Source organism: Fukomys damarensis, unplaced genomic scaffold (assembly GCF_012274545.1).
Source record: "Fukomys damarensis isolate Sample0158 unplaced genomic scaffold, DMR_v1.0_HiC HiC_scaffold_17, whole genome shotgun sequence".
Taxonomy (NCBI): Eukaryota; Metazoa; Chordata; class Mammalia; order Rodentia; family Bathyergidae; genus Fukomys; species Fukomys damarensis.
The window spans coordinates 71,000,577-71,026,051 of NW_022900929.1; the positions used below are offsets into that span (position 1 = coordinate 71,000,577).

A 25,475-nucleotide genomic window follows, 5' to 3' on the forward strand; every position below is an offset into this window, starting at 1 on the left:
CTTATCCATCAGTTGATGGCGTCACAAAATGCCATTAAATGGGAATGATCAGATTTATCTTCCCTCAGTTTTTGAGGCCTCACGATACTGGGCTTCATTCTCATCTTGGCAGAGCACAAAAATTTAAAAATATCACCCATTTCCTCTTGCATGCAGAGTACAGCCTGTACACAGTCATGAAAAGACACGTTTACAAATTGCATCCTGTTAGTCACAGGTTTGACAAGGACAGTGCAAGCGACATGCAGTTTGCATGCAAGCAGAGGCGATCGGTTTTAAGAGTGTGTTTCTCTGTAGTGTGAGATGACTGTGTTCTTATTCACTCCTAAAGGTATAACTCTGAGAATGACTGGTTGCCTGTACCTTCTAGCATTTGATATCAAGCTGAAATGTTATGTGTGCTCACTTTAGGGGCAGCTGGAGACAGGCGCCCAATAGAGATGTACAGAAAATACTCCAGGGAGACCCTAGGAAGCCACTGGCCAGAAAAGGTCAGTGACTGGCATGCAAGAAAAGCTCAGCGGGTGGACTCCAGTTCCCCTGTCACTGTCTGAATCACTTGCCCTTGGAGCTGACACACTGCTATTTTGCCCCCAAGAAACATCATGAAAATCTCTCTTAGGGAACTCTGGGAATAAAGTGTACTAGTGTCTAAGAAAGATACTTCTCAGCAGACTGAGTGAAAACTACATTGGAAGATAACTCAAATAAATGAAAAGGAAATCCAAGGAAAAAATTATACTATGTGTTAAATTATAATGGTCTATATTTTGATGATAGAAGAGAACCTTAAAGAGATGATTGTATTCTCTTCATCAGTAAGGGAATTCCTCAGTAAAAACCCATTGAAATTGGCCTCCAGGGCTGGGGATTTAGCTCTGTGGTTCCACCACTCACCTCAAACTGGCCTCCATAAGCCTGAGTTTAATCAGTACCTTCTATTCTGAGCAGTAGTGTGATAATAAGCACACTGAGAACAATGGCTTCTATTTTTCAGGTGTCTCCAATGTGAAGCATTTTTGCAATTACTCCTCATAACCCTTCTGCATGGAATACTAATCCAGAGATTTTACACTCTGAAGTTTCGGAAAAACAAATTACCTTGGCCAAAAGCCTTTTTCTGGTAAGTTGGTCTGGGTTTGAGAAGCCTATAATGGATATGCTTTTGCGGGGAGGGTGTCCTAGTTTCTACTGCTGGGTGAATTACAGCGGTGGATGACCAAGAGAAAGGCTCACATTGATCACGATGTGAAAAATAGCCCTGCTAGCGGGATGGACTCAGCTAAGAGTAATGAATCTACTTCATGGAGACCACCTGGCCACCTTCCTCAACGTTGTCTACGTAACTGGTCTTCAAACGAGGGTTCTTCCTGGTGACCCGAAGCCAACGTGAAGAAGGCTTGGTTGGGGGCTGCAGGGTACCTGTTGGTGTGCGAGTTGTTGTGCATGAACCAGCTCCGGTTATTGTCCACATACATTGCCCAAGCTTTGTCGTCCTTTCCTAACATCACATCCTTCATCACATCCATGCGAGCCACACCAAAGGCAGGGTCGGGGTGGTTGTCATAGCGATCTATTGTGAGCTCCCAGTAGTGGACACCCTTGGAGAAGCCGGTCTTCCCCAGCACCACGCGGTCATCATAGCTACTGCAGGTCACCGTCAGGTTGTCATTGGAGAAGATGATGTCGGAGTGCGCAGAGCCAGGGTCGAAGGCAAACCAGGCCACTGAGGATAGAAGGGATCTGGGTTATTAAGATGGACCTGCCCAGTTTGGCTGTAACATACTCCTGGGTGGCAGAGGACTGCAGTGCTACTGTTTCATGCTGCCGTGCAGGAAGGAGGTGTCTGGGCCAGGGGAGCTTTAAGTGAGCAGAGAGGCCCTCGTCCTGGGAGTCAGCACTCTGCACAGGAAGCAGGTTCAGCAGGTGTTACCTGGCTCGGCCTGAACTCCCAGCCAGGTGATCCGGGAGTGAAGTGGCATGGACTTTGGAAGGCACAGGTCCCCTCACCTGGTGACTGGCAGGACAGTGCATCAGAGACATAAAGGGCGGGGGTGTGAGCTAAGATGCCTGTGTCACCCCTGAGGCGGGGAGCCTAGATCTAGATTCCTGGATGGAGGAGGGATAGAACACACTGAACGAGACCAGGAAATATCCCTTCAGCAGAAGAGCCAGAGCCTACTTGTCTTAGAAATTTCATGAGTGAATGGGCCTTGGATGTAAGATAGGTAGCATCCTTCATAACTGAACAATGTTCAAGGGCTGGGGATTTAGCTCAGTGGTTCTGCCACCTGCCTTGAAGCATAAGGACCCGAGTTCCATCCCTGGTACCAAAAAACAAAAACAAAAGCAAAAAAAAGGTTTGAACATGGTGCATTTCACTGGATCAGTGGGGGGTTTGGATGTTAGGTGCAGAGAGAAGGCCATCTTTGAACACAGTGCTATGCGTCCATTTCTCAGTGCTACCTACAGAAAAGAAATTGCCAATTCATTGAACCTGAGAGCCAGCTCCCATGCACTTCCGTCTTTGCTATTTGTAACAGAATAAGATTATTCCATACCTGCCAACAGCTTTTTAATGTCAACTGTTGTCATCCCAGTGAAAGGCATGGGGGAGAGAAACAGGAAGTAAAATTGACAGTGATAAGAAAACAGGTCTCTCTTGATAGACTAATACCAGAACGGTGCTCCACTGAGAATATTACATACACTACAACCGCTGGTCTCACTTGTATTTAGTACTCATAAAGAGTGCTTTGCATTGAAGCATAAGAAAACTGGGGCGAAAAGTACGCTTTGAAGTATAACATTAAAAAAATACAGACTGCGGTCCCATTATTAAAAAGAACTTGAGAAACTTAGAATGGGATTTGAATGACAGTTAGACAATTTTATTGGCATAATATAAGCCGTTACCATTTACTTTGTGAAGGAAATTTAGCATATCAGCCATGTAAGTAAAAGGCAACAATTACAGTAGATATACTTGCCTAATTGAGAGTAAGGTGCAGACTGTGTCTCAAAATTGCATCCTATAAAGAGATACTACACATCAAAGCTGAGAAACAATGAGCAGGTTGATCAAAAGCATTTGTATACATTTTAAAAGCACCAACTGAACATATCACCGGAGGCCTGATTCATGAAAAAACAAAGCCCTTTTTATGCTCATCGTCTTTGCTGAGTAAGGCTTTCTCTTTATAAATGAAAAGCATGTTTCCCCCTGTAATAAGACCTTTCCAATCAATGCTAAACTCTACAGTTTAAATTTTCCTCATCTTCCAAGTTCAGTCTTGTTAGCTGGGCATGGTGGCACATGCCTGTAATCCCAGCACTCGGGAGGCTGAGGCAGGAGGATCGCTGTGAGTTCAAGACCAGCCTGGACTACATAGTGTTCCAGGTCATGTAGATATACTTGCCTAATTGAGAGTAAGGTGCAGACTGTGTCTCAAAATTGCATCCTATAAAGAGATACTACACATCAAAGCTGAGAAACAATGAGCAGGTTGATCAAAAGCATTTGTATACATTTTAAAAGCACCAACTGAACATATCACCGGAGGCCTGATTCATGAAAAAACAAAGCCCTTTTTATGCTCATCGTCTTTGCTGAGTAAGGCTTTCTCTTTATAAATGAAAAGCATGTTTCCCCCTGTAATAAGACCTTTCCAATCAATGCTAAACTCTACAGTTTAAATTTTCCTCATCTTCCAAGTTCAGTCTTGTTAGCTGGGCATGGTGGCACATGCCTGTAATCCCAGCACTCGGGAGGCTGAGGCAGGAGGATCGCTGTGAGTTCAAGACCAGCCTGGACTACATAGTGAGTTCCAGGTCAATCTCAACTACATAGTGAGACCCTGTCTCAAAAAAAACAACCAACCAACCAAACAAGCAAAACAAGTTCAGTCTTGCCCACTGGTGTTTCCATACTAAGAAGGCTCTTTTAAAATGAGAAAAAACTTGAGCAGCTGAAAACAAGAAATCACTGGCTCTTAGTACAGCTCTGCTCTGTGTCACTATTCTCCATATTTCTAACTCTGCTTGTGACAGAAGGTCTGGTTGTAACTTGAGTTGAATGAGACCTCTGTAACTTAAATGTGTCATGTAATCCACGTGCCAACGCCTCTGACGATAGTGGTGTGAGCTGGATGTTTTGAAAAGTAAAAATTACCTCTTCTTCTTAGATTGTTTTGCTACATCTACATCAATCTTTCTTCTCATCTGACAGTGGGGAGGAGGCTGGTAGGCAAGGGGAGGTGTCAGAGACACAGTGGAATCACTTGTGGGGAGTTTTCCAGCCGTCCCTCTTGCCTAAGATTTGGTTGGAGACCCCTGTTCTAGGAGAGGTGGGAGAAGGTAATCTTCACATGTTCACGGGTGTGTCACCTGCAGTGCCCGCTGGTGTCCGGGACCAGTCTAGAAGATACGGTTTTGATGAGCACCAGGGGATTTGGAATCAGGTACATTTTTTTCAGTTTAGTAAGGCCTTCATACGTTAATCTCTAAAGCAATTGAAGGATAATGTGCTGACTTCGAACATTTTTATAAGAATTAAAAAAGCAACTCAGTACAGAAGAGGACTGAATTTTTAAAGATCACGACCTTAAGGTTGGTTGGCTTATTTTATTCTAAGGTGGATTCACATACAAGGGAGTCATTTCTCCTTGGATGACTTCTATGTTTAGATTCTGCTTATCATCACTTCAATTTCTATCCATGGGTTGGTTGGAGCACACTGAGTATGAAACACCCAGGATTTTGAAACTGAATTTTATGTCCAGGTTGGCAAGAAAATTTGTAGACTCTAAAGAGGGCTTTTAAAATTTTTAAATGAATCATGCCTTTCGCAAATCTTTTTGGAAACAAATGTCCTGAAGTCTTTTTACACTACTTTAAACACACCATTATACATTTAAGAGTCAACAATACAACTGGAACAAATGCTCATAAATATACCCATCAAATATCCCAAATCCACATTGTTTTATTCTTGAGACAATATATACATTACAAAGACTGTAACAATATTTCAGTACATTACACACAAGTGAAGAGAATTCAATAACAAAGCATGTTGGAAAGCCAGTAGTGCACAGAAAAACAGTAAGAAACATAAAAGCACAAAGAAAAATGTCATTTTCAAGAGAGCTTGAAGTCCCTGCATCCTTTTTGCACTATCATGCTGTGGCCGTCTTCATTCTGGGATGTGGGATGAGCCAAAAGAATAAATGAGAACCAAAGGAAACCTTTGGAAAGGTGAAATGTGCAGCATGTATATCCATGATTATAATATAGTCCTGAAGAGATCAAATAGGTCTGCAGTTTAGATATTTTAGGATACTGTTTTGCTAGACAGACAGAGCTCACTGCAAAGTAACCCACGTCTAGCTTCCCTGAAATCAGCCACAAGCCCTATCACAGCCAGATTGGCGGTGGGAAGCTTCCCAGAGGCCATAGGTTTTGATTGCTCAGATCTTTGGACTTTAGGCCTTAGGAGCAAAGGGTTTCTAATTCAGCTAGTAGTGATCCCTGCCCTTTGGAAGAAAACAATCAGCCGTGAGCCCAGAGAGCCCCTACCAGAGAGCCAGGCTTGGGCAGGAAGTGCTTTCACTTTCTGCTCTCTGCTTTGCCTGCTTCCTCGGATGCCCTGTTTTCGTTTGCTCTATTTTATTTTGTCAAGATCTCTTGAGTCTATGTTTAATCAGACCACTCCAGGCTGGATGCACCGATCCAGTCTCCCAGACACAGCTGGTTTCCTGGATTCAGAAGGGTTACAAACCTCCAAACTATGGCAATGGCCACCCCGTAGCCAGTGCCTGTGCGTGCTGTGCCACTGCATATGATAACAGAGCGAGCTTTCCATGGTGGTACCAGCTTGTGCAAAAAGAACCGCTTCACTCGTCACTTTCCAATGCCATTGGACACGGACCACAGCACCATGGCGGGTCCTTACACCACGCAAACAAGAATGCCATCGAGCGCCACCATCCAAATGCTCCTCTCACGGGAAGCGGGCCACAGACACAGAGACTAGCTCATCCCCCTCGCCACGCACATAAAAGGCAAGAACAAAACAGGTGTTTCAGAGATGCCGCCAAGGCACAGAGAGCAAGAGGAAAGGTCTGACAGCTCAGCTCACCCGGTGCATTGAGAGACTGCAAGGAAGAATGCAAGCTCAGCTGGTGGGGTGAGGATCGGAAATCAAAGTAGGATCTCCCGGGAAAGCTGGGTTGCAGATTAAGGGTGGAGGAGAAAGGACTCATTCTACGGAGCGGCAATCTTTCCGAAGGCACTGGAAAAGGGAGGGTCTGTTCTTCTGAATCTGTGTCTAAACGTAAGATCAATGCAAACTAGAGATCAGAAATCTGCTACCTACCCAGCCCGGTTTTCCCCACACCTGCCTTACTGATACATTCACAGAAAGCCTCATCTGCTCCCCACCCCAGGTGATACCCACAGCCATTCACAAAACCAAGGATCTGGGGGCTGGCAGGGAATTTTCAGCAGGACAGGACCCAAGACCAGAGAACACTCCTGACATTGTTAGCAATTGTTTTCATTTCCCTCCAATTTCTAGTTGTAGAAAAAGCCTCTTGGAAGGGTTCTCTTAAATTAAATGAAAACTTTTTAGAGTTCAGTTTAGGAATTTTAGAGGAAAATTCTATCCATCGATGAATACAAGGGGATTAATCTTTTAGCCAGCTTTCACCACCCAAGACATTACAGTGCATTTAACCTCGGTCTCTTAAAGGGTGTGATAATTTTTTACAAATTGCATATATGCACATATGTACATATGACATGATTTTTAAAATTAGCACCTTCAAGACTTTGCATAGGAAAGGCAATGTGGAGTGGCCTCGGAAGACGAGGCTGGAAAAGTAATCTGGAAATGTGCCTGACCTTTGTTTTTGAGTTACAAACACATCCTCAGGACATCTCTCTTTCTCTAGTCACAAGCAGGCTGTGGGCAATGGGGAGGTGCAGCAGTGTAAACTGTCTTTATTTCTTTTTAGATAGTCAGACCTACAGGTAAGGACTGACCCAGTCAATCGATCTGACTTTAGAAGGCAGAGAATTAGTTTCTCTAAATTACTGAAGCCAATCTTGTCTCTTTTGTCTAGCAATAGCTGGCTATCTGTAGTGGTGTCATCTGGTCAGAGATGGGTTTTTACCAATTGGAGCCTTCTTAGAACTCAGCTTAATAGTAAGACTTCAGGGATGATAGCTTGCAGAAGCTAATGTTTCAAGCCCAAAACTCCAAGGAACTTTCTCTGTATTGAAAAGATTTTTTTTCTTCATGACCAGGAAGCATTACTGTGGGTATTTTTCTGGCTGGAGTCTCCTAGCAGCTTTTCTTTGTTGCACAGCCTCCTCCCATCAAAATGCTACTCTGTGCATGTTCAAGTAAAAATAACTAGTGCGTGTGTGCAGCATGTGATCCTATTTGAAGATCTCAGCAAGATTCGATACTGCCAAAAAAGTCCAACTTTCATTTCTGAATTCACTATATTAAAAGTTAGCTTTGGGCTTCAGACTAATCCTTGGGAAAAGATACATTTTTTTCCTAAGTATAAACCAGATCTCAGAGAATAGCGATTACTACTTACAGAAGCAAATTTTTATGTTCTGAAATAATAATACAGTGAAAATTTCTACCTCAACTTCATATAGCTTGAATGACTTGACATACATGGTTATTTCTTAGCCCAGATATGATCAATTAAAATTATTTATGTCATAATCAATTTAAGAAGAAATCAGTCTTTTGTTTAATGGAAAGATTTGAAATATAATGACATAGTACCACCAGTGGACATGGGCTTCCTTTAGGGACAGAAGGCATTTACAATTTTATTTGCATCAATAAAAGAATTTTGTTAACAAGACTTTGATTAAAAGTATATCTTTCCAGCCAGGGGTTTGGCTCAGTGGTTCCACCGCCAGCCTTGTAAGCGCAAGGGCCCCAGTTCAACCCCCAGTACCCCCCCAAAAAGTAGGTATATCTTTTACTACTTATGAAAATCAGTTTATTATACTGAAAATATTATTATACTGAAAAAAATACGTGTTGCTTTAAAAATTAAGGGAAAGGACACGAAAGGTAAGGTGAATTTCAGAGGATATTGAATCTCCAAGCAGCAGTCTTGTGTCCATTTCCCATCATGAATTGTACTCACCTCGTCTATTCTCAGCACCAGGGAGAATTCAGAGCTGATGGTGGCATCGCTTTCTGTGGTGGGGCTGCAGGTAGCTATGGCTATTACTGGAGTGAACAGCTTGACATTGGGATGGCTGCTGTGTTTCCTATTCTCTCACATGGATCCATTGTTTTCCTTGACTCCTCTTTCTGTTGAACTATGCCATCAACTTAGGCAAACGGTTCACCACGTTACCCAACCGTTCCTCCTTTGATTTTTTTTTTTTTTAGTTTTTTCCCCCCACTTATAAACTCTCATTTATGACCAACTTGGCTTTTACCCAATTTTCTCTAAGCAGCTTCTAATTCTTGCTTTAAAAACTGCCTAAATCATGAGGACTTTCTAAATGAATGAAGAGAACATTTTCTGCCTGAATATAGCCAGTCCAGACAGGCAATTCTCCCTTCACCTTCCCTGTGGGCTGAGCAAGCGTTTGGTCAATTGCTTACAGGTCATCTAGGCCTTTTTAGCTTATCTGAAATTTCAGGAGTCTTGGAGGGAAGACATTTGTCTCAGTAACATCTGAGGATGAACCATCAAGCCTCCCTCAATGTCTGCTGGGATGAGGAACTGATTGCATACAGCCAGCCGCCTTTAGTCTGTAGTTATCACCAGCACTGGTGGGATTTACCCTTTTGTGGGGGAGCTCACCAGTTGTAGTATTCCTATCTGGGGCCACAGGGAGCAGATCACTAGTTCTGCAAGCATTTGAGGTCAGTCGCTAGTCCTCTTTAATTCTTCCCTTTTCTGTGCTAGAATTTTATTTTCTACCATTTTTCTATATATGGACTTCAAATCCTTCACTGTCCTGGTCATGCTCCTCTGGCCATGTTTAAAGGCATGAACCAAAGACAACATGACAGTATTGAAAAACTGTATTTCCATTCTCTGGTTTAGCCAAATCATGCTCAACTCACACTGAACATATACACAGCTATTCAAGTGTGTATGCTGTGTTACACCCCTCCCCTCAAAACACAGTGATTGAGATATGGGGAGGGCTTCTTGGCCACTAATAGTCATTCGTAAATCCAAAAAGGAATGATGTTATTGTTTTCAGGATACAAGACAGGAAGCTATGTTTTAGTTTGCAGTTACGATGAAGATTCATTTTAAATGTATAGATTGCCAGAGGAGGATAAGTAGCTCCTTAAGAGATTGCTAATATCTCATCATGTTTGATCACATGCAGTGTTCCTGCCTGGCTGAAGAGCTTTGCTAAAGCTCAGTGGGAAAAACAATGGAAAATGGTATGTCAGGAGCTGTATGGGGAGACTCCATGCACATCTGTAACCCAAGGACGGGGGGCAGTGTCACGATGTGTTTCCTGTCAGCTCTGCCAGTGACCATCGTTTTCCTCTTGCTCTTTCCTGGGCTTCTTTCTCTTTTTACCCAGGTTGGTCTGGATTCATGGGCAGAGGCCAAGCTAATGATAGGGGCCTCCGAATGTTGCCAAAAATTGACGAAGCAAGGACGAAAGGTTCAGGAGCAAAACTTCTATCTAGGTGACAGCCTCTGCTTGGCCCACTTGTATTTCTGTTATTTGTTCATTAGCTGACACTTACTGGACACCTATCATGTGTAGTAACTTATTAGAATTGAGCAGCTAGGAGACATGAAGTTGGCAGAGAAGTTGGCCATAGGAAAAAACATTAAGTTGGAGAAAATCTGACTTTTTTTTTTTTTTTACAACTAAGGGTGGCATTTCTCGACCAATTCCAGTATACACAGAGTACTAAAGATTTCTATGGGTGTTGGAGAGTAACTTGAAAATGTAAAGTATGGTCTTTGAGGTGTTATTTTTGGGACTTAAAGAGGAAAAGCAAACTTACAGAGGTTTCTGTGACACCGTACACTAACCCACCTTCCTCTGTGTCCTGGTGGAAGGCCTGGGTGTCTTCCTGTCTGGCAGGGAACGGTTTCTTAACTGAGCAGCCCTTGGGCCCTGGTCCAACAAGAGGGTTGCATTTCAGAGCACAGTAAAGCAAGATATGTCACTGAGAATTGCAAAAGCAGTATTAGAGATGAGTTTCAATTCATTATAGACCCACTGTAAAAAGAATTTGCTTTTGTTGAGAAGACTTAAAAAGAGACAACGAAACAAATGAAGGAAGCTGAGTTTTAAAAAATGATCTAATAAGCAACTGAAGTCACAATTCTGTCCAACTGGTACATAATTTATAACAAAAGGTGGTATTTTAAGCTTCCTTAAGTGTGGCATTAATTGCAGTTGAAAAATGAGAAAGAAATTCATTTAGAAAACCTCCTTTTAGAAGAACAAAACAGCCCTTGCCACCCATAGGACAGCTGAACACTATCACCAAGTCCCCCACTCTAATTTAGAATGCCACAACACTGTTTATAAGGAACTATCACAGGAAGAACAGAAAATTCCTGTAGTTTAGTTAGATAGAGGAGATTCCGAAGGACTAAACTGCTCCTCAGAGTGGCAACTACATGGCACACTCCCCAGAATGAAAAATAGGTTCTGGGTCCAACTCAGTCCTGTGGGAAAGTTCGGGAAACTTGTGATAGCATGCACATTGCTGAAATCAAAAGAACAAAGTATTTCTCCCTTCTGGGCTTTGAAACCTGTCACCATGTCTCTCAACTTTGGATACTACAAAATGTACCCAAAGTTGATCAGGTATGATTTACCTACCTTGAAGATTTTGTGCCAGAAATGCATGTTCTTTTAACTAAGTTATTTTTGGAGAGGCCCAGATGCTGTAGTTCAAGAAGCACAAAATAGAGGAACGGGGGGAAAAAAAATAGCTGGAGTGGATCATGTACTTTTCCTTATGGGATCCATTGTCAGCTACTTTCTGTTAGGGTTGGATCTGACTCTTGAAGCAGGTGGGCAGGATCTGATGCCTGTTCATGGCATTCCCAGAAACAGTTAACAGCTTTCCACAGCGATGTTGTAGAAAGAAGCGGGAGCACTGACTGTAAAGAACTTCAGGGTCATCTGCTCTACGTCCATAGTCTTACAGTCCAAAGAGGCGAAGGGACACATTCCAAGCCACACTAATACCTTCTTGGGTGGGTGGGATGGAGACCTGGGCAGGACAAATTTCTCACGGATAAGATTTGGGGGAGGACAAAGCTATTGTTGCTCTTTTGTGATGTGGAAGCGTGCGAAAGGTAACGTTTATGCTATAGGCCATGGGACACACTCTGTGTAGAGGTTCCACTATCGGCTGTAAACCCTCACCCATATGAGAATGAGTCTGTTTTCTTTGAAATAGAGTTGTTCAGTGGTCTGCAAGGCAAGCACATCACCATTTCCCTTTGGAATTCTGGCCACAGATGGAGGTGGGCTGAGGGGTTTTTCTGCCACTGTTCTTCTGAAAGGTTCTTTTTCTCGAATAGGGTTTGACCTTCGCGGGGGCGGGGGGGTGTCTCAGTTCATCAAGGTTTAAAAGTGAAGTACTTAGGCTGGACCAAAATCATTATAAAATTGTGTCTGCCAAGAGATTTAGGACAGACACATCTGACGCCATTTAGCATTGAGATAAGCGGAAGTCCGCATTCTGCCTACACCCACTGACTATTTTCTGTGTGATTTCCTTTGATGTGTGGGAGAAAGAGCTACCATGTGGGAGGGGCAGTGTGCTGCTGAGATCTGATCGGGGGAAGTAGACTTTTAGTCTTCATGAATAACACTTCCCACTTTTAGAAGAATCTCAACCTACTTATGGCCATTAGAAAGTCCTAAAAAATGTTGGGTAGGTGACTACTATGGACATTCAACTGAGGATGCTTGAGAACATCCTTTTCTACTGTGTCCCTGGCATATACTTATCTAAAGTCTGAACTTGTAATTACCGCCAGTTTCATACTCTCCACTTTCCCTCCAGGTGAGATCTGGAGGGCCAGAAAGCTTCTGTGAATATAGTTCTTCATTTTCAACCTAGGCAGGACTTTGAGTCCCTGATCTCACCTGGAATAGCTTTCAAAGACCTCAGAGAGGTGACTCTCACACTCCCTTTCCTCCCAGGCAGTGAGCTCTCACTGCCCACCAAGAACATCCTTGCTTTCACCTGGGAAGAAGAGCCTCTCTAGGTGAGCTGCTTACCTGGGGCAGGGCTAGGGCTGGAGCATGGAGGTGTGGAAACAGGTACAGGAACTGAGGAGGGGCTTGGATATGATGCTGGAAATGACAGATACTTCTGAATCTTCTTACAACAGAAAGTTATTCTTTGTGGCAGAAGTCTAACTTGACTCTGAATGTATTAAAGTCTTATTTCTGGCTTTCTGGATGAACACAATAGGCAGCTACATGGTGCCGCTTCACTTTGACAATATGTTTTTAGATACCTGGCAGATAGACGCAGGGTAGTTTTCCCTCTCTTTTCTTTTGGTTAAATGCAAATAGCACCTTTAAAATGTCAGCATCACAGTGTACTGTGCTGGATGTTGGAGGCGGAAAGAACTGGGTCTGTAAGGTTATTTAACTTCTCAGGCTCAGTTTCCCCATCTGATAGTTAGAAAAGAAATGGTGATGATGATGATGATGACGACGACGACGACAACAACAACAACAACAACAACAACAACAACACCTTTCTTAGGGGGTGTGGTGCATAGAATAATTGCCCATTCAACACACATCCTAATTCCCAGAAACCTCTGAATTTGTTACCTTTCAGAGCAAAGGAGGCTCTGCAGATATGCCTGAATTAAGTATCTTGAGATAAGATACCTTGCACTATCCAGATGGGCTGAAGTAAACACAAGGGATCTTCTGAAAGGAAGGCAGGAAGGCAGGGTCAAGAAGAGCCTGGAAGATGCTATTCTGCTGGCTCCTAGGACAGAGGAAAGGGTCCAGAGCCAAGAAATGCAGGTGGCTTCTAAAAGCTGGGGAAGGCAAGACAACAAATGCTTACCTAGGACTTCCGGGAGGAACACAGTCCTGTTGACAGCTCACTTTTAGCTGATCGGACTCTGCCAAGTAAGGGAGTCTATTTGTGCTGTTTTAAACCACTCAGTTTGTGGTAATTTGTTACAGCAGCAGGAAAGGACTAACATAGGGTAGATCTGGGATGCTGTGACAATAGAGGGAGGGGTTTAGACATCAGCAGTGGGTACAGAAGCAAGGTTGGCAGCCTATTTAACTGGCTAAGGGTGGATAGAAAATTCTTTTTTTTTTTTTTTTTTTCTGTAGGACCTTATAGTGAAACACAAGATGGTAGCTTTATACAGGTCCTCCACTATATGTCAGTATCCTGGAAATATTTGCTGGCTCTCGTGTTGCTGACACCCTTCATGCAATCTGTTGATGGACAGCGGAGAAAATGCTGGGGGGGTCTTGTTTCATTCTGTGATTCCATACAGCTTTCTGAGATGCACTCAACACCCCACTACCCAGGGTTCCAGAGACATACTGACTTTGAAATGTTTTAGATGGAAATCTCTCCAAAATTGGTTGTATACTTTCTGATTTCCTTAATCAGAACAGTTGCCACAGAATGCTCTCTTTTGTGTTTTGGGGGTCTTTTCATAGTTTTTCCAGTTACCAGCCTTGCTCGGTGCTGCCAATAGCCTCAATTCCCTTAGCTAAAAATTGCTTCTAACATGGTGCTTTTAGTTTGTTGTGGTCTTAGGAAATGGGTCAGTGAGCTTAGTGGATTTATGCATAAATTAAGAATAAAGGAGTCTGGACTTGGCTTTTCTCCCCACCACCCCCCAATCCAGGACCATTGTTCTTTCTGGTTGTAAGATGGTCATCAAGGTTGCAGAGTGGGCATCTTAGTTCTAAGAGGCAGGCAGTACCATACTTTCAAGGTGATCCAAGCAAGGTGCTGTGAAGACTGGGTTCTGGACAGAAACTGCACTTGATGCTCCCTGTGTGTGGGTGTCCGGGTTAGCCACCTCACAGAGTTGACGTGCTCAATTCACATTCTTGAATAACACAGTTCCTTTTTGATGAAAGCTCAGAATTTTTTGGCCTTGCATATAGATACTCTCTTGTCTAGATCGCTTTCTCTCTGTCTCTCTCTCTCTCTCCCCTGCACCTCCTTCTCTGGGAACCCTTCTTTCTCCTTCAGATCACGTCAATTTCTCCTGCAATGTGTTGTAACTTATTTCATGGAATACAATCATAATATTACTTCTGTGAAACTATAAAGTTAAAAAATCTTTTAGAAACATTTTTACTTTTAGAAGTGTACCTGTTAGTCACAGTTAAGCCTTAACTAGAAGAGTTACAGTGATATACTACATTGGCGTGGTTCACGTGTTCTTGGTATACAATCTACTGGAACGCAATCTGGAAACAGATAAAGGCACTTGATAAAGTTCAGACTCTGGTACAATAATTCCACTTCCAAGAATATGTCAAAAGGAAATAATCTTTCTACACAGAGACTGGTCTTAAGAATATGTGTGTGCAGAGGTTGGAACCCTCTGTGTCTCTCCCCTGAAGGACTGCGGAGGGCAGCTGCAAAGCCATCTGTCCAGGACACTGCCCAATGTGACACCTGGTGCAGAGGGCTGAGTGGAGTGGAGGCCCAGACAATTAACAGACCCAGTGAGTGAAATAGCGGAGGCCCAGGAATAGTAACTCTCCTCTATTTCTTGTCTCTCCAGTTTTTTTTAAAGGCAGAGGGAAACCAGGAGGGTTTTAAAACCTCTTATCCTGCTCTCAGCCTTATCCGATTTTTAGTTTTTTTTGGTAGGAGTATAGTCTGTCCTGTAGAATGAGCCACAGAACACTGCGTATCAAGAAGGCTTTGTTACATAATGTCTTTAACAGCTACTCTTTTACTGATGGTTTGGAACACTGTGATACAGCCCTGATGGCTACTAAATGACTGTAAATACACAACCAAGTTTGTGGACTTTATTTTAAAATTTCATTGAAAGTATTAACTGCTTACAGCCATATTTCTGAAGTCTGGGTAATTTGGTTCAAACCTACAACTGGCCTGAGATCCACACCAGGAACTAGCCTTCGGGGAACTAAACAACAGGCTTCTAGAGTAATGCATTTCCTTGCCTTTTCTCTGATAATAATACATTCTTTATAATTTCCATTCAATTAAATTTGTTTTACATTATTTAAATTAAAAATGATCACTTTTCATATAAAATCCTTTCCTTTCCTTTTTTTCCTCACAAAGTCCATCACAATATGTAAATATTTCCCAATTTATGTGTTGATTTCTTTAGGGCCATTCTTACTAGCCTGAAAGCTGTACAACAGCCAGGGTGAGTACCAACATTTCATACCCACAGTCAGGACAGTGGGAACTTAGCAAACACTGCCCAGTAAGTAAATAAAAAAACAGACAGACAGACAGACAGATGAATTTGATTCTGAGGAAAGACTGTCAGAATTCATAATAATATCAACATTTGCACTCCCTTGTATAATGTCACCAGCAGAAGGTTTTGTGATGGGTTCACATTCGTAGTGATAAGTGATTTCAGTCTTACACTAAAGTGGATGTCTGCATGAGGTTTGTGATCACATAAGAAACTGGACCCTCCTGCAACATAGAGCTTTTGTTTTGAACTTTGGAAAGGGGTATATTCTTATTTTAAAAAATGCACAATATTTTGTTACAATAGAAAGTCTAAATGAACTACCCCATCTCTCATTACCAGCAAAAAAAAAAAAAATCTCTAAAGCAAACTTTCCAGGAACTGTAGTAAATAACATTAATAAAGTGTAAGTGCAATAAGCGTATCAAAAGTTTACTAAGAACATTTTCCTCACTGATTTGAAAAAAACAAAGATACAATTATTCAATTCCATAGGCTTTCTCTATTAGAATAGATTGATCAATTTAAAAAAAATAAACTATTCACTCTTTTCTTCTTGCTTTCTGAATCTTATCTCACTATTTGAGTGAATTAGAGTAAGGGAGAAACAAATAGAACAAACCAAAGTTATGGAGAAAGTATGTGTGTGAACTTTATTTCATCATGAGAAAAGCACTTCTGTGCAGTAACAGAGAATACTGATATCTACATGATGATAGGGTTTGCTTTGTATTCAGATACATACCTTAGATTTGTACACAATATATAAAATTCAGGGAGGAAGTTAATTTCTACAGTACAGTTTCTTTGTTGGAAGAGAACTTGTTCCATTAGTTCCATTTAAAAAATGACCCCCAATTCTCTGACTGTGGTACCAAGTACTGCAGTTCTGAATCCTATAATTTATTAGATACCATAATTTTATGAACATTAAAAGAGACTAAGCAATTACATCCTCCTATAGAGTGACAGACAGAAGCACTGAGATTGCTATGCTAATAACTGATTTTAGCAGAGTAGTGTGATCCCCATGATATATTATGAATAGAAAGTTTTCCTATAGGTCTGATGACAAATATCAGCAGCACTGCTGCAGGCTTCCCTTTGTCCTGCCAGCATGCACATCTCTCTTCATTCAAAAGGCCTTGTGCACACATGGAAATGGGGTCAGCACCATGAAGGGCTTTTGGCATTGTTTCTGGAAAACAAACAAACTCTTGGAGGGCTTCATCATTTAGCGTGGTATTTTGAGAAAAGAAGCAACTGCTCTCAAACTGTAGGTCAGCCCAGAGAGAAAGTGCACAAATGATATTTCTAGGGAGGCTGTGGCTAGCTACTATGTCACTGTGACTCAAATGGGAACGGACCATACAGGCCTCTTTCCCCATCAGCAAATCCTCAGGACAGCAGCTCTGAGACTTACAACCACCCCACAAAGCACTATTTTCACAGGTAGGGGCCTTTCACCCTTGCTGTGGGATTCAAAGTTGTGCTTGTTTTTAACCATGTGAACCATTTGAGGGGCCCCTGGCACACGCTGAGGTTTGTGGGAAGTGGTAGAAAACACCTCCATGGGTCTTTGAGCTAACATCTTGAACAAATTCAACATAATTAGTTCTGCAAAGGGAGGCTATGGAGAATGCCAGTGGGGTGGGAGGTGACTTCTATGATTTAAATGACACCCAAAGTTCTTAAAATGCTTTGGCACCAGCCACAAATACCTCTTCATGGTTTCATTTTCATGTGTTGTAATTGCTTTTAAAATGAAAATGTTAAGAGCCTCAGAGGTTATACTTGGCTATAAAATCCAAGCCTCTCTTCTGAGGTGACAATTTGTCTATGATGGCCCAACTATTTACAGTATAGCCAAGAAGCAAACATCCTCTAGATTACCCTTATCCAGGGGCCCGAGGCAGCCTAACCAGGACTAGGGTGTCTGCAAAGATGCAAATGACGAGGTAATGCGGAGTTGCTGGTCTCTTCCTGTTGGGTGGCCACAGGAAGTCTCAGTCCTGGTGCTGGCGGCCCGGGCTTTGGGTAGGAAATGGAAGCTGTCCAAGCCGGTTAAGCCAGGAGTGGCCCACAGGCCTTCTCTGAATGGCTCTAGCACCCCATACCCATTGGAAACGTGTCCAGTCGTACAAATCCACATCTGGAAAGAACCCAGGTCCCCCTCAGGAACAAGCAAGCACTACAAAGAAACTGAGATTCATCGGGGCCAAACTGGCAACTGATGTGATCGGCGGAGAATGGGAGCCTGCCCTAGAGTCTAGATACATTCGTCTTAGACACTGGAGGCACATTCAGGCCTTCATTTTCAGCTTCTTCGAGTGCAGCTTATTTAGAGGGTTATCAAAGGAGGCTGATGCCCCAAGCCAGTGTAATGCCGATGTGGAATCTTTGGTTTGATCTCATCCACATCCCATGGGCTCTCTAAAGGCAGGAGAGGAAGAGCAGCTCTGGGCCAGGACGCAGAGCAAGTCATGGAAAGGCTCGAGGAATGCGGGCAGTGGTGGGGTTACCTCCGGGCGGGTGGGCCAGCCACGTTAGATGCCTCGCAGCTCTCGCTCTGAGGGATACTGCTGAAGGGCCTTACCCTCGGATGTCTGTAGGACCAGCGTCTTGCTGTAGGGGCTGACTCCTGTTTTGTTGAAGGCCTTGACTCGAGCGTTGTATGTGCTGTTGAAGTGAAGGCCATCCACGGTGCACATTGTCTCTTTCCCAACATACACTTCCTAGGGGGCAACAAAAAACCGGGTGACCACGTAGTGTGAACCCTTGGGAGGGGCTAGGAAGGCAGTGCTGCTTTGGCATCAGCCCACTCTGGGTTTCACTCCTGTGAGGTATTGGGCCATTTAATTCACCATTTCAAAGCTCAGTTTTCTAACTGGTAAAATGGGGACAGCATCACCCACCTTATTGGGTTGGTGCGAGGATTATAAAAGGCGTTATGTTTAGATGGGTTAGCACCATGTCTTGTATTTAGCCTGGTGGCATAATGAGTGGTAGTTATTAGTGGCTACTGTGTGCTTAGAGTTGAGGTAGTGTTCATTCATATTAACGTGGCAGTACACAGCATATTATACCTGCCGAGTTCTTTATCCGTCACTGTGGTTTGTGAAAAACGCGATGGAAACATGACCGCACAAGGGTAGTTGTTATGCTGTTGTATGTTATAACTGTGCTGATACCTTCAGGCATTGTCACAAAGGCTCCACTTGGAAGCCACAGGAGTATAGGTTTGCACCACAGTACAGAGAGAAGGGGGAGGAAGAATGACATTTCAAAGGCTTAAAATAAATCCCAGCAAAATGCATCTTTTGCATAGGTTAGGCATTTGCTTCGTACTTCATCTGTACACTCTGCAAAATTATGCTGATGTCATGAATAAAAATAATTTGCATTCAAAGCACAGCCTTAAAATGACAACTAAGAAGATTGGGGTCTTGGATTGCCCACCAATTCATTACTATGGCAACAGTAACAAAAATGTGAATATTATGTCCTTTCATTCAGTTCTCAAATTTTGTATGCATATGAATTACCTGTGACTCATTAAAACGCAGTTTCTAATCCAGTAAAGTCTCTGGGCTGGGTCTGAGATTTTGCCTTTTTATCAAGTTCCCAATCCTGCCTGGGGAGGACTGCATTCGAGTAGTGAGTCAAGGAATCATCTGAAGACTTCCGGCCGTGCTTCTCATGTAGCCAGTGGAGTAACCCAGGAATCCAGATAGGAGCGCCAAGGTGGACTACAGGGGGCTGGGAGGGGATCCAGTGGCTTCCTTGGTGTTACTGGGGCATGAGGAGGAAGGAGGAGCTAGTTGGTCCTAAGATGCTGAGTCTAATATTTAAGATAGGACAATTAGAATACAGAGAATCCAGAACTAAGTTTTGGAAGAAAATTATGAGCTTAAGAACAGTTTTAGGATGTAGAAATGAAAAATTCTACAAAATAGAAATATAAGTCTGCCTCTTGGGAGAGAAGCGTGGTTGAAAGAGATGGACTGGGGACAGGTCAGCATCTGAGGAAGCAGGGGGAACTTGAGATCTTGGAACTGTGAGTGAAGGAGACCATGCCCAGGGTGATGCCTGGGACACTTCTGACAGGTAATAATTGGGCAGAAAAAGTTAAAACAAGATAAGGGAGTTTATTTACTTAAAGAACTGGAAAAACCAGGAGTTAGTTTGTCAGGAGAAAAAAAAAAGAGATGGCTGGAGGGAGAAAGGCCCTCAAAATTAAACAAGAACAGAAAAGGCAAAGTCAGAGATGAAAATTTGACTAATGGACAGGAGTTCTACACACACACACACACACACACACACACACACACTTCAAAAAACATGAAATGGAACCCAAGACTGAGTCTTATTTTGGAATGGTAGAAGCTTGATTTTGCCATGCCAATAAATCCATACATATGTAGATAAAGGGTTCTATCAAGAGACAGCCTTTGTCCTTGAGAATTGTAGAAGATATAGCACCTATTGAAAGTATTTAAATCTAGTGGAAGGTCAAAACATTTAGGAAAAGGAGGCCTTGATAGGCTTTGATCTTGAAAACTAGTGGCCCAGGCTTGGCTACTGATGGCCCAAAGAAAGCCTCATTCTCAGGGCCTGAAGTTTTCTTTTGGACACGTCTGTCTTGCAGCGACTGGCCTCAGCACCCAGGAGGGCTGCTCCCTCCGCAGGTCCCGGGCACTGGGGGCTCCCAGGGAAGAAAACTCAGGTAAGACTCGAGTTGGAGAAGATGGAAAACAAGGTGGAAGGAGATAATGGATGAGAGTGGGGCTGGGTGTTCACGAGAGAGAAGCAGACAGGTACAAACAGGAAAACACACATAATCATCAACTTGTGGACCACTCTGGCCATGTCTGGTCAGCCTCGGTCTGCTTTCGGAGGGTACCACCAGCTTCCCAGTGGGATTAGGACTCCCTACTCTTCTGAAGAGAATAATCTGTGGGCACCAGTTCTGTCTGGTTAAAGGCCCAGAAAAAAATGCAACTTGGAAAATTTCTGCTAGAATAGGGAGGCTCTAACAAGACAGCATGACATATAAAAGGAATACCAATCAAAGATGTTAGAAATGGTGGCTGCAGAAACAAATTATAGATAGTAGCTAATGATGTTATTGGCAATGACTAATAATGGCAATAATAATAGCTACTACTGAAGGGTTGCCATGTACCTCAAAGCATGTTCAGAATCTAATCTGGGTGATCCAATGGATTCTTAGCAACGACACATGAGATACATGTTCCTGTTATCATCACCCTGGCTTGTAGGTGAGGGCATGAAGGCGCCACAAGGTGAGAATCGGGGCCTGTCACATAGCTGCGTGGAGAAGACCACATAAGGAGTCAGGCAACCTGATCCCAGATCTTGCAGACTGTGTGCTATCTCTTAGGACCAGTAAGGTGGTTTCAGACTCCTTTGTCCACCTGTGATGGTATGAAGAAGAGGCAGCCCTCAGCTGAAGGGTGGGCAGAGAGATGGGAACCCCATACTTGGGACACCACAGCAGGTCCTCTTGCCTGCATGCGTGCATGCCTGTGTGTATGGCAGGGTCACTGGCTTTGGTTAACAAGCAGTAGGTTGTCTACTTACCCGGAACTGACCACCACTCCCGTCATCCAGCTCTAGAATATACCCTTCAGCGGGCACCGTGGACAGGGGAGGCTGCTTCCAGGACAGAGTGGCGCTGCTGTTGTGGGTGCAGCGCTCCTCCAGCTGCAGGATGGGGGTTGCTGGGACTGGAGAGGAAGCTAAACAGAGATCAGCGTCACTTTGCGGCGTCTGTTGAGCTGCGTGTATTTCAGGACCTTAAAAGGACAAACAGCCCCCTGATACCAATGTGGTCAGAAGGAGTAAGCCCAGGGTGCACAAGGGACCTGAATGGGATCCTTCCCAGAGCCTCCCTGGGTGGGGCAGGTTCCTGGACACCTGTGAGGCCTGGTTTCCAGCTCAGGAGGCATCTGCGACATTCACGGTGGCAGCTGGAGGGGGGCAGGCATAGTCACAGAATGGCAGAATGTCTGTGTTCTTACCCCCGTGAGCATGGAAGGCATCATCCCTAAGGGAAATAGATTTCTAGTTTAGCCCGCTGAAGCTCCTTTAATGTCTAACATGGCCAAAGCTTTTATCATGAAATTTACTGAAATTTAACGCCCAGTTTATCACTGAAGACTATTGTGAGAAACTGTTCTGACATGACTACATTTTACATAAACTATGATTCTACTCTGGGCCTTGTGTCCATAAATAGCTATAGGGGTCGATGTCTGAGAATTTGGTAGCAAGTGACACAAGCAGTGACCTCAGTTTGGAACCCTCTGAGGAACCTAGTATCCCACTCTTAAGGCAGCTGTACCATGGAAACAGCCCAAGGTTAAGTCAGATATAGACCATCTGTGTCAGGTATAGAGCACCTAGCTGTGAGCCTGGGGGTGTAATAGGGCCGATGAGAGAAAGGCTGGAGGTAGCCTGCTGGCCTGTGAGAATCTGTCACAGTGTTATTTATAAGTCATAAAACCCTTCTCTACATTTTACGAAGATGCTGAGAATCTTCCATATTAAAAATGCAGAGTAGTTAAATCTTCAGACATAGAAACATTGGTTAATAAATCACCTTAGTTCCTAACATATGAACTCAATATATGTAGCTGGGAGCGTCATTTTTACCAACTGCTTAAAAAATTTTCAGCACCAAAATGATAATTATTACTATTTTAGCACTTTAGTAACAGGATAGAACATCTTGGACCATACTCGGGGACGTTCAAGTGAACAAATGTTAATTGTGGAACATCTGATACACTGTCCCAAAGTCTGATTTTGTGTGTTGTGCTTGGAATTAAATGTGCTTCTTGTCAGTCACCCCAACCAAGAAGATATTTGGCTTGATGGCAGTTTAGGAACCAGGTTCCATGGTGGATAGCCCAAAACAAAAGCAGGGGCTATCCCACATACTATGCGAAGTATACTGTTCATAGTTAAGGAAACAACGTGACACATTATAAAAATACTGTGTCAGACATTCTAGAGCGTAAGCAAATCAAGTTTCATGACTAGTTAATTGGTCATGATCAGGTTAGAAAAGGAAACCATGCTGAGAACTGAGCCTATTGCAGGCTCGGAAGTCCCATCTGGATCTGGAAGAAAGGAGGTAAATTCATTTCCTGGTTTGATAAAATAAACTCCAGAATTAGATGGAAAGAAGAGCAGACAGAAGCTGTAACTCCTCTAATGATGCTAATGAGTTTTAAGTCCCAAGTATCAGGGACTTACTTTGTTATTTAATTTTACTTCCTTTATAAAAAGAATTCCTCTTATCTTATTTACTGTGGAAGTTAAATTCTGTAAGTTTAAGCAAATCATTCTTCATAGGTCATGAATGATTCTCCCTGAGATATGTATTCTGAACTATCCTTATCTGAATCTACCATAAAACAGTTCCTTGGGCTCTCTTATTTCATTAGTTCCCTATCAGTCTTTCTTTTCCTTTGTTCGTGTTTTAGGCAAGTCTACATTTCACCAATTATAAAATCAAAGAATAAGATCACAAGAGGGTTTCCATTTGAGTCATAAATGCACACAATATCTCTGATAAGAAACTCAAATTTTTGGGCCGGGGATTTAGCTCAGCGGTTCGGTGGCCTGCCTTGCAAGCGCTACGACCTGAGTTTGATCCCCGGTACCAAAAAAAAAAAAAGAAAGAAACTCAAATTTTTGGGCCGGGGATTTAGCTCAGCGGTTCGGTGGCCTGCCTTGCAAGCGCAAGGACCTGAGTTTGATCCCCGGTACCAAAAAAAAAAAAAGAAAGAAACTCAAATTTCTTAGACATAAGTATAATTAAAAGATTAATTAGAATATACGATGTCATGGGTAATTAAAACTTCAGAATTTCATGTATAGTACTCAGTGGACACACTAACAGAACAAAAAGATAGAAAAAACTCTAACCTCTCTCCCATCTTCAGATTATAATATTGATCCAGATTTAAACAAATAAGCAAATGAACAACAACCAAAAACAAAGGCAGGAAAGGACTTAGGCAGGGAAATTCGCGCGGGCCTAAATCTCTCTCTCTCTCTCTCTCTCTATGTGTTAAAGATTCTTTTTTCTTTTTCCTTATTTATCTGTTCCTTATTTACCCCCGAATGATGTTTTATATAAAAGGCAAATGGGACAAAATTACAGCCTTATTAGGAGAAACTCAGGCTGACATTTAGAAAGCTAGATTTTTCTAGTAGGTGTTCTGATACCCTATTTCCTTTCTTTAGGTATGAAATAAATGGTGTGCAACAAGCTCAGAGTCTTCAGATTAATCTGTCTTTTATGGTTTGGAATTGGGTAGCATTACATCTCCTAGCATGGTGTCTAAGAGAGAGCTTTTTATTTTATGGAAACCACTGTCTCTGGGCTACCATAGGAAGCTTGATCTTCAAACTTTTATGCTCATGTGGGGACGTGTTTCTTTCTTGACAGCTAGTTTCTTCTGAGCTGACCAGCATTCTGGCATTTAGCATTCTTTAAGCCTGTAAAAACAAGATGCAGGCTGAAAATTCTCCACTTATAGGAGCAGCTATTTTTGCTGACTTCTGAAAAGGGTTTGGTGGAGATGCAGTTCATAGTTATGAGGCGTAATACAGTGAATATTTTTGCTTTTACTTTTCAAGAGTATTTTCAGTATATATAAATTTCTGACATATTTTCCTGTTGACAGTGGCCATGTGATTTGATTATGATGTGCCTCCATTTGTTTGTCTTTATATTTTATCTTGCTTGGGGCTTGTTGAAATTTTGCCATAGTGGCTCCTAGGTTTTCAAATATCTTACTGCTCTTCAAGGCTGCCCTATTTTGAATTATTCAGCTTTCTTTTTCACTTTTTCCTCTAATCTTTCAAATTGCACATACCCACAATCCTCCAGAACAGCTCTGTGAAATGAACAGGACTGTGGTGAGGACAAGGGAGGAGGAAGGGCACTGCTGGCTTCACACCTCCACACAGAACACACATCTTTATGAGCACTCACAGGATGCCAAACAGGGTAGTGTGAGGCTTACAATATTAGCTCATTTTTTTTCTTTTTTTGAGACAGATGTTGCTAAGTACAGACTGGCCTCAAACTCACAATGTATCCCAGGCTGGCCTTGAACTCATGACTCTCCCATCTCAACCTCCCAGAGTATTGTGATTCCATGCGTGTGCCTGTATTAACCCATTTAATTTTCACAGCCTCATAAGGTAGGTACTGTCATTATCTCTGTATTGTCGATGAGGAAACTGAAACTCAAGAGAAGTTTCATGCCCAGCAAGGGACAAGGCTGGGATCTGCAGCCCAGTAGCCTGGCTCCCAGGGCTGGGTGGGTGGCACTGTATCATGCTGCTTCTCCAGTGTGGTGCTTAGATAAAGCGTGTCCTCCTACTGAAGGAAAGGCTTCATCCTAGTTCCAAAAGTTTCTTTCTGTTTCCTACAATGTAGACAACAAAGGTTCCCAATAATTGCTGGTAGGTATTAATGAAACAGTCCAACCAGAGCTACGGTGGCTGGGAAGGCCATTTTATAGCACTGTTACCTCTGAGGGTTCACCTCAGACCCTTTCTTTCTTATAATTCCATGACACTCAGACTACAGAGGAACTACAGGCTGTTTCTGGAAACCTATCACTGGCCCACTGTAAAGGATACACATGAATGTATGTTGTGAGAACATGTTTCAGGTCCGCAAACTACTGCACTTAGACAGGTGGTACACATGTGTGTATGTTCACCCATGTTCCCAACCCTCCGGCAGCTCCTTCTCTAAGACTTCTGTTCAGATCACACTATCCTTGCCATGGCCTTGATGCATACTCAGGACTGTTACAGTCAAGATGAATCAATGAAAATAAATACATCCTTTAGGGAGCAGAAGCACTTAAAGAAATTAATAGCCATTTGGTTTATGGGCTAAAAAGGGTCGGTGGGGTTTCAGGTCATGGTTGCCTCCTAGTTTACAATGAA

General features: G+C 42.9%; 1 protein-coding gene and 1 long non-coding RNA gene across 16 annotated transcripts in view; one reads left to right on the forward strand and one right to left on the reverse strand.

The window, feature by feature from the left end:
- The window catches only part of Trim9 (tripartite motif containing 9), a 105,369-nt gene that overhangs the window by 5,044 nt on the left and 74,850 nt on the right, over positions 1-25,475 (reverse strand). For 2 of the 14 annotated variants that reach the window (XM_033765184.1, XM_033765182.1), the window contains exons 6-12: positions 21,075-21,289; positions 18,067-18,205; positions 10,066-10,146; positions 6,140-6,328; positions 2,991-3,032; positions 2,562-2,585; positions 1,423-1,726 (exon numbers count right to left, since the gene is read on the reverse strand). In XM_033765184.1, the coding sequence (XP_033621075.1) occupies positions 1,423-1,726; positions 2,562-2,585; positions 2,991-3,032; positions 6,140-6,328; positions 10,066-10,146; positions 18,067-18,205; positions 21,075-21,289 (994 nt within the window). Of the gene's footprint in view, positions 1-1,422; positions 1,727-2,561; positions 2,586-2,990; positions 3,033-3,419; positions 3,462-6,139; positions 6,329-10,065; positions 10,147-18,066; positions 18,206-21,074; positions 21,290-25,475 lie in introns of all 14 variants that reach the window. The other 12 variants (XM_033765186.1, XM_033765183.1, XM_033765193.1 and 9 more) reach the window with 10 other exon arrangements.
- LOC117286547 overlaps positions 1-25,475 on the forward strand; it is a 42,023-nt gene that overhangs the window by 1,273 nt on the left and 15,275 nt on the right. The window contains exons 2-3 of one of the 2 annotated variants that reach the window (XR_004517734.1): positions 412-491; positions 998-1,123. This is a non-coding gene — a long non-coding RNA (uncharacterized LOC117286547). The remainder of the gene's footprint in view (positions 1-411; positions 492-997; positions 1,124-25,475) is intronic. The other variant, XR_004517733.1, reaches the window with a different exon arrangement.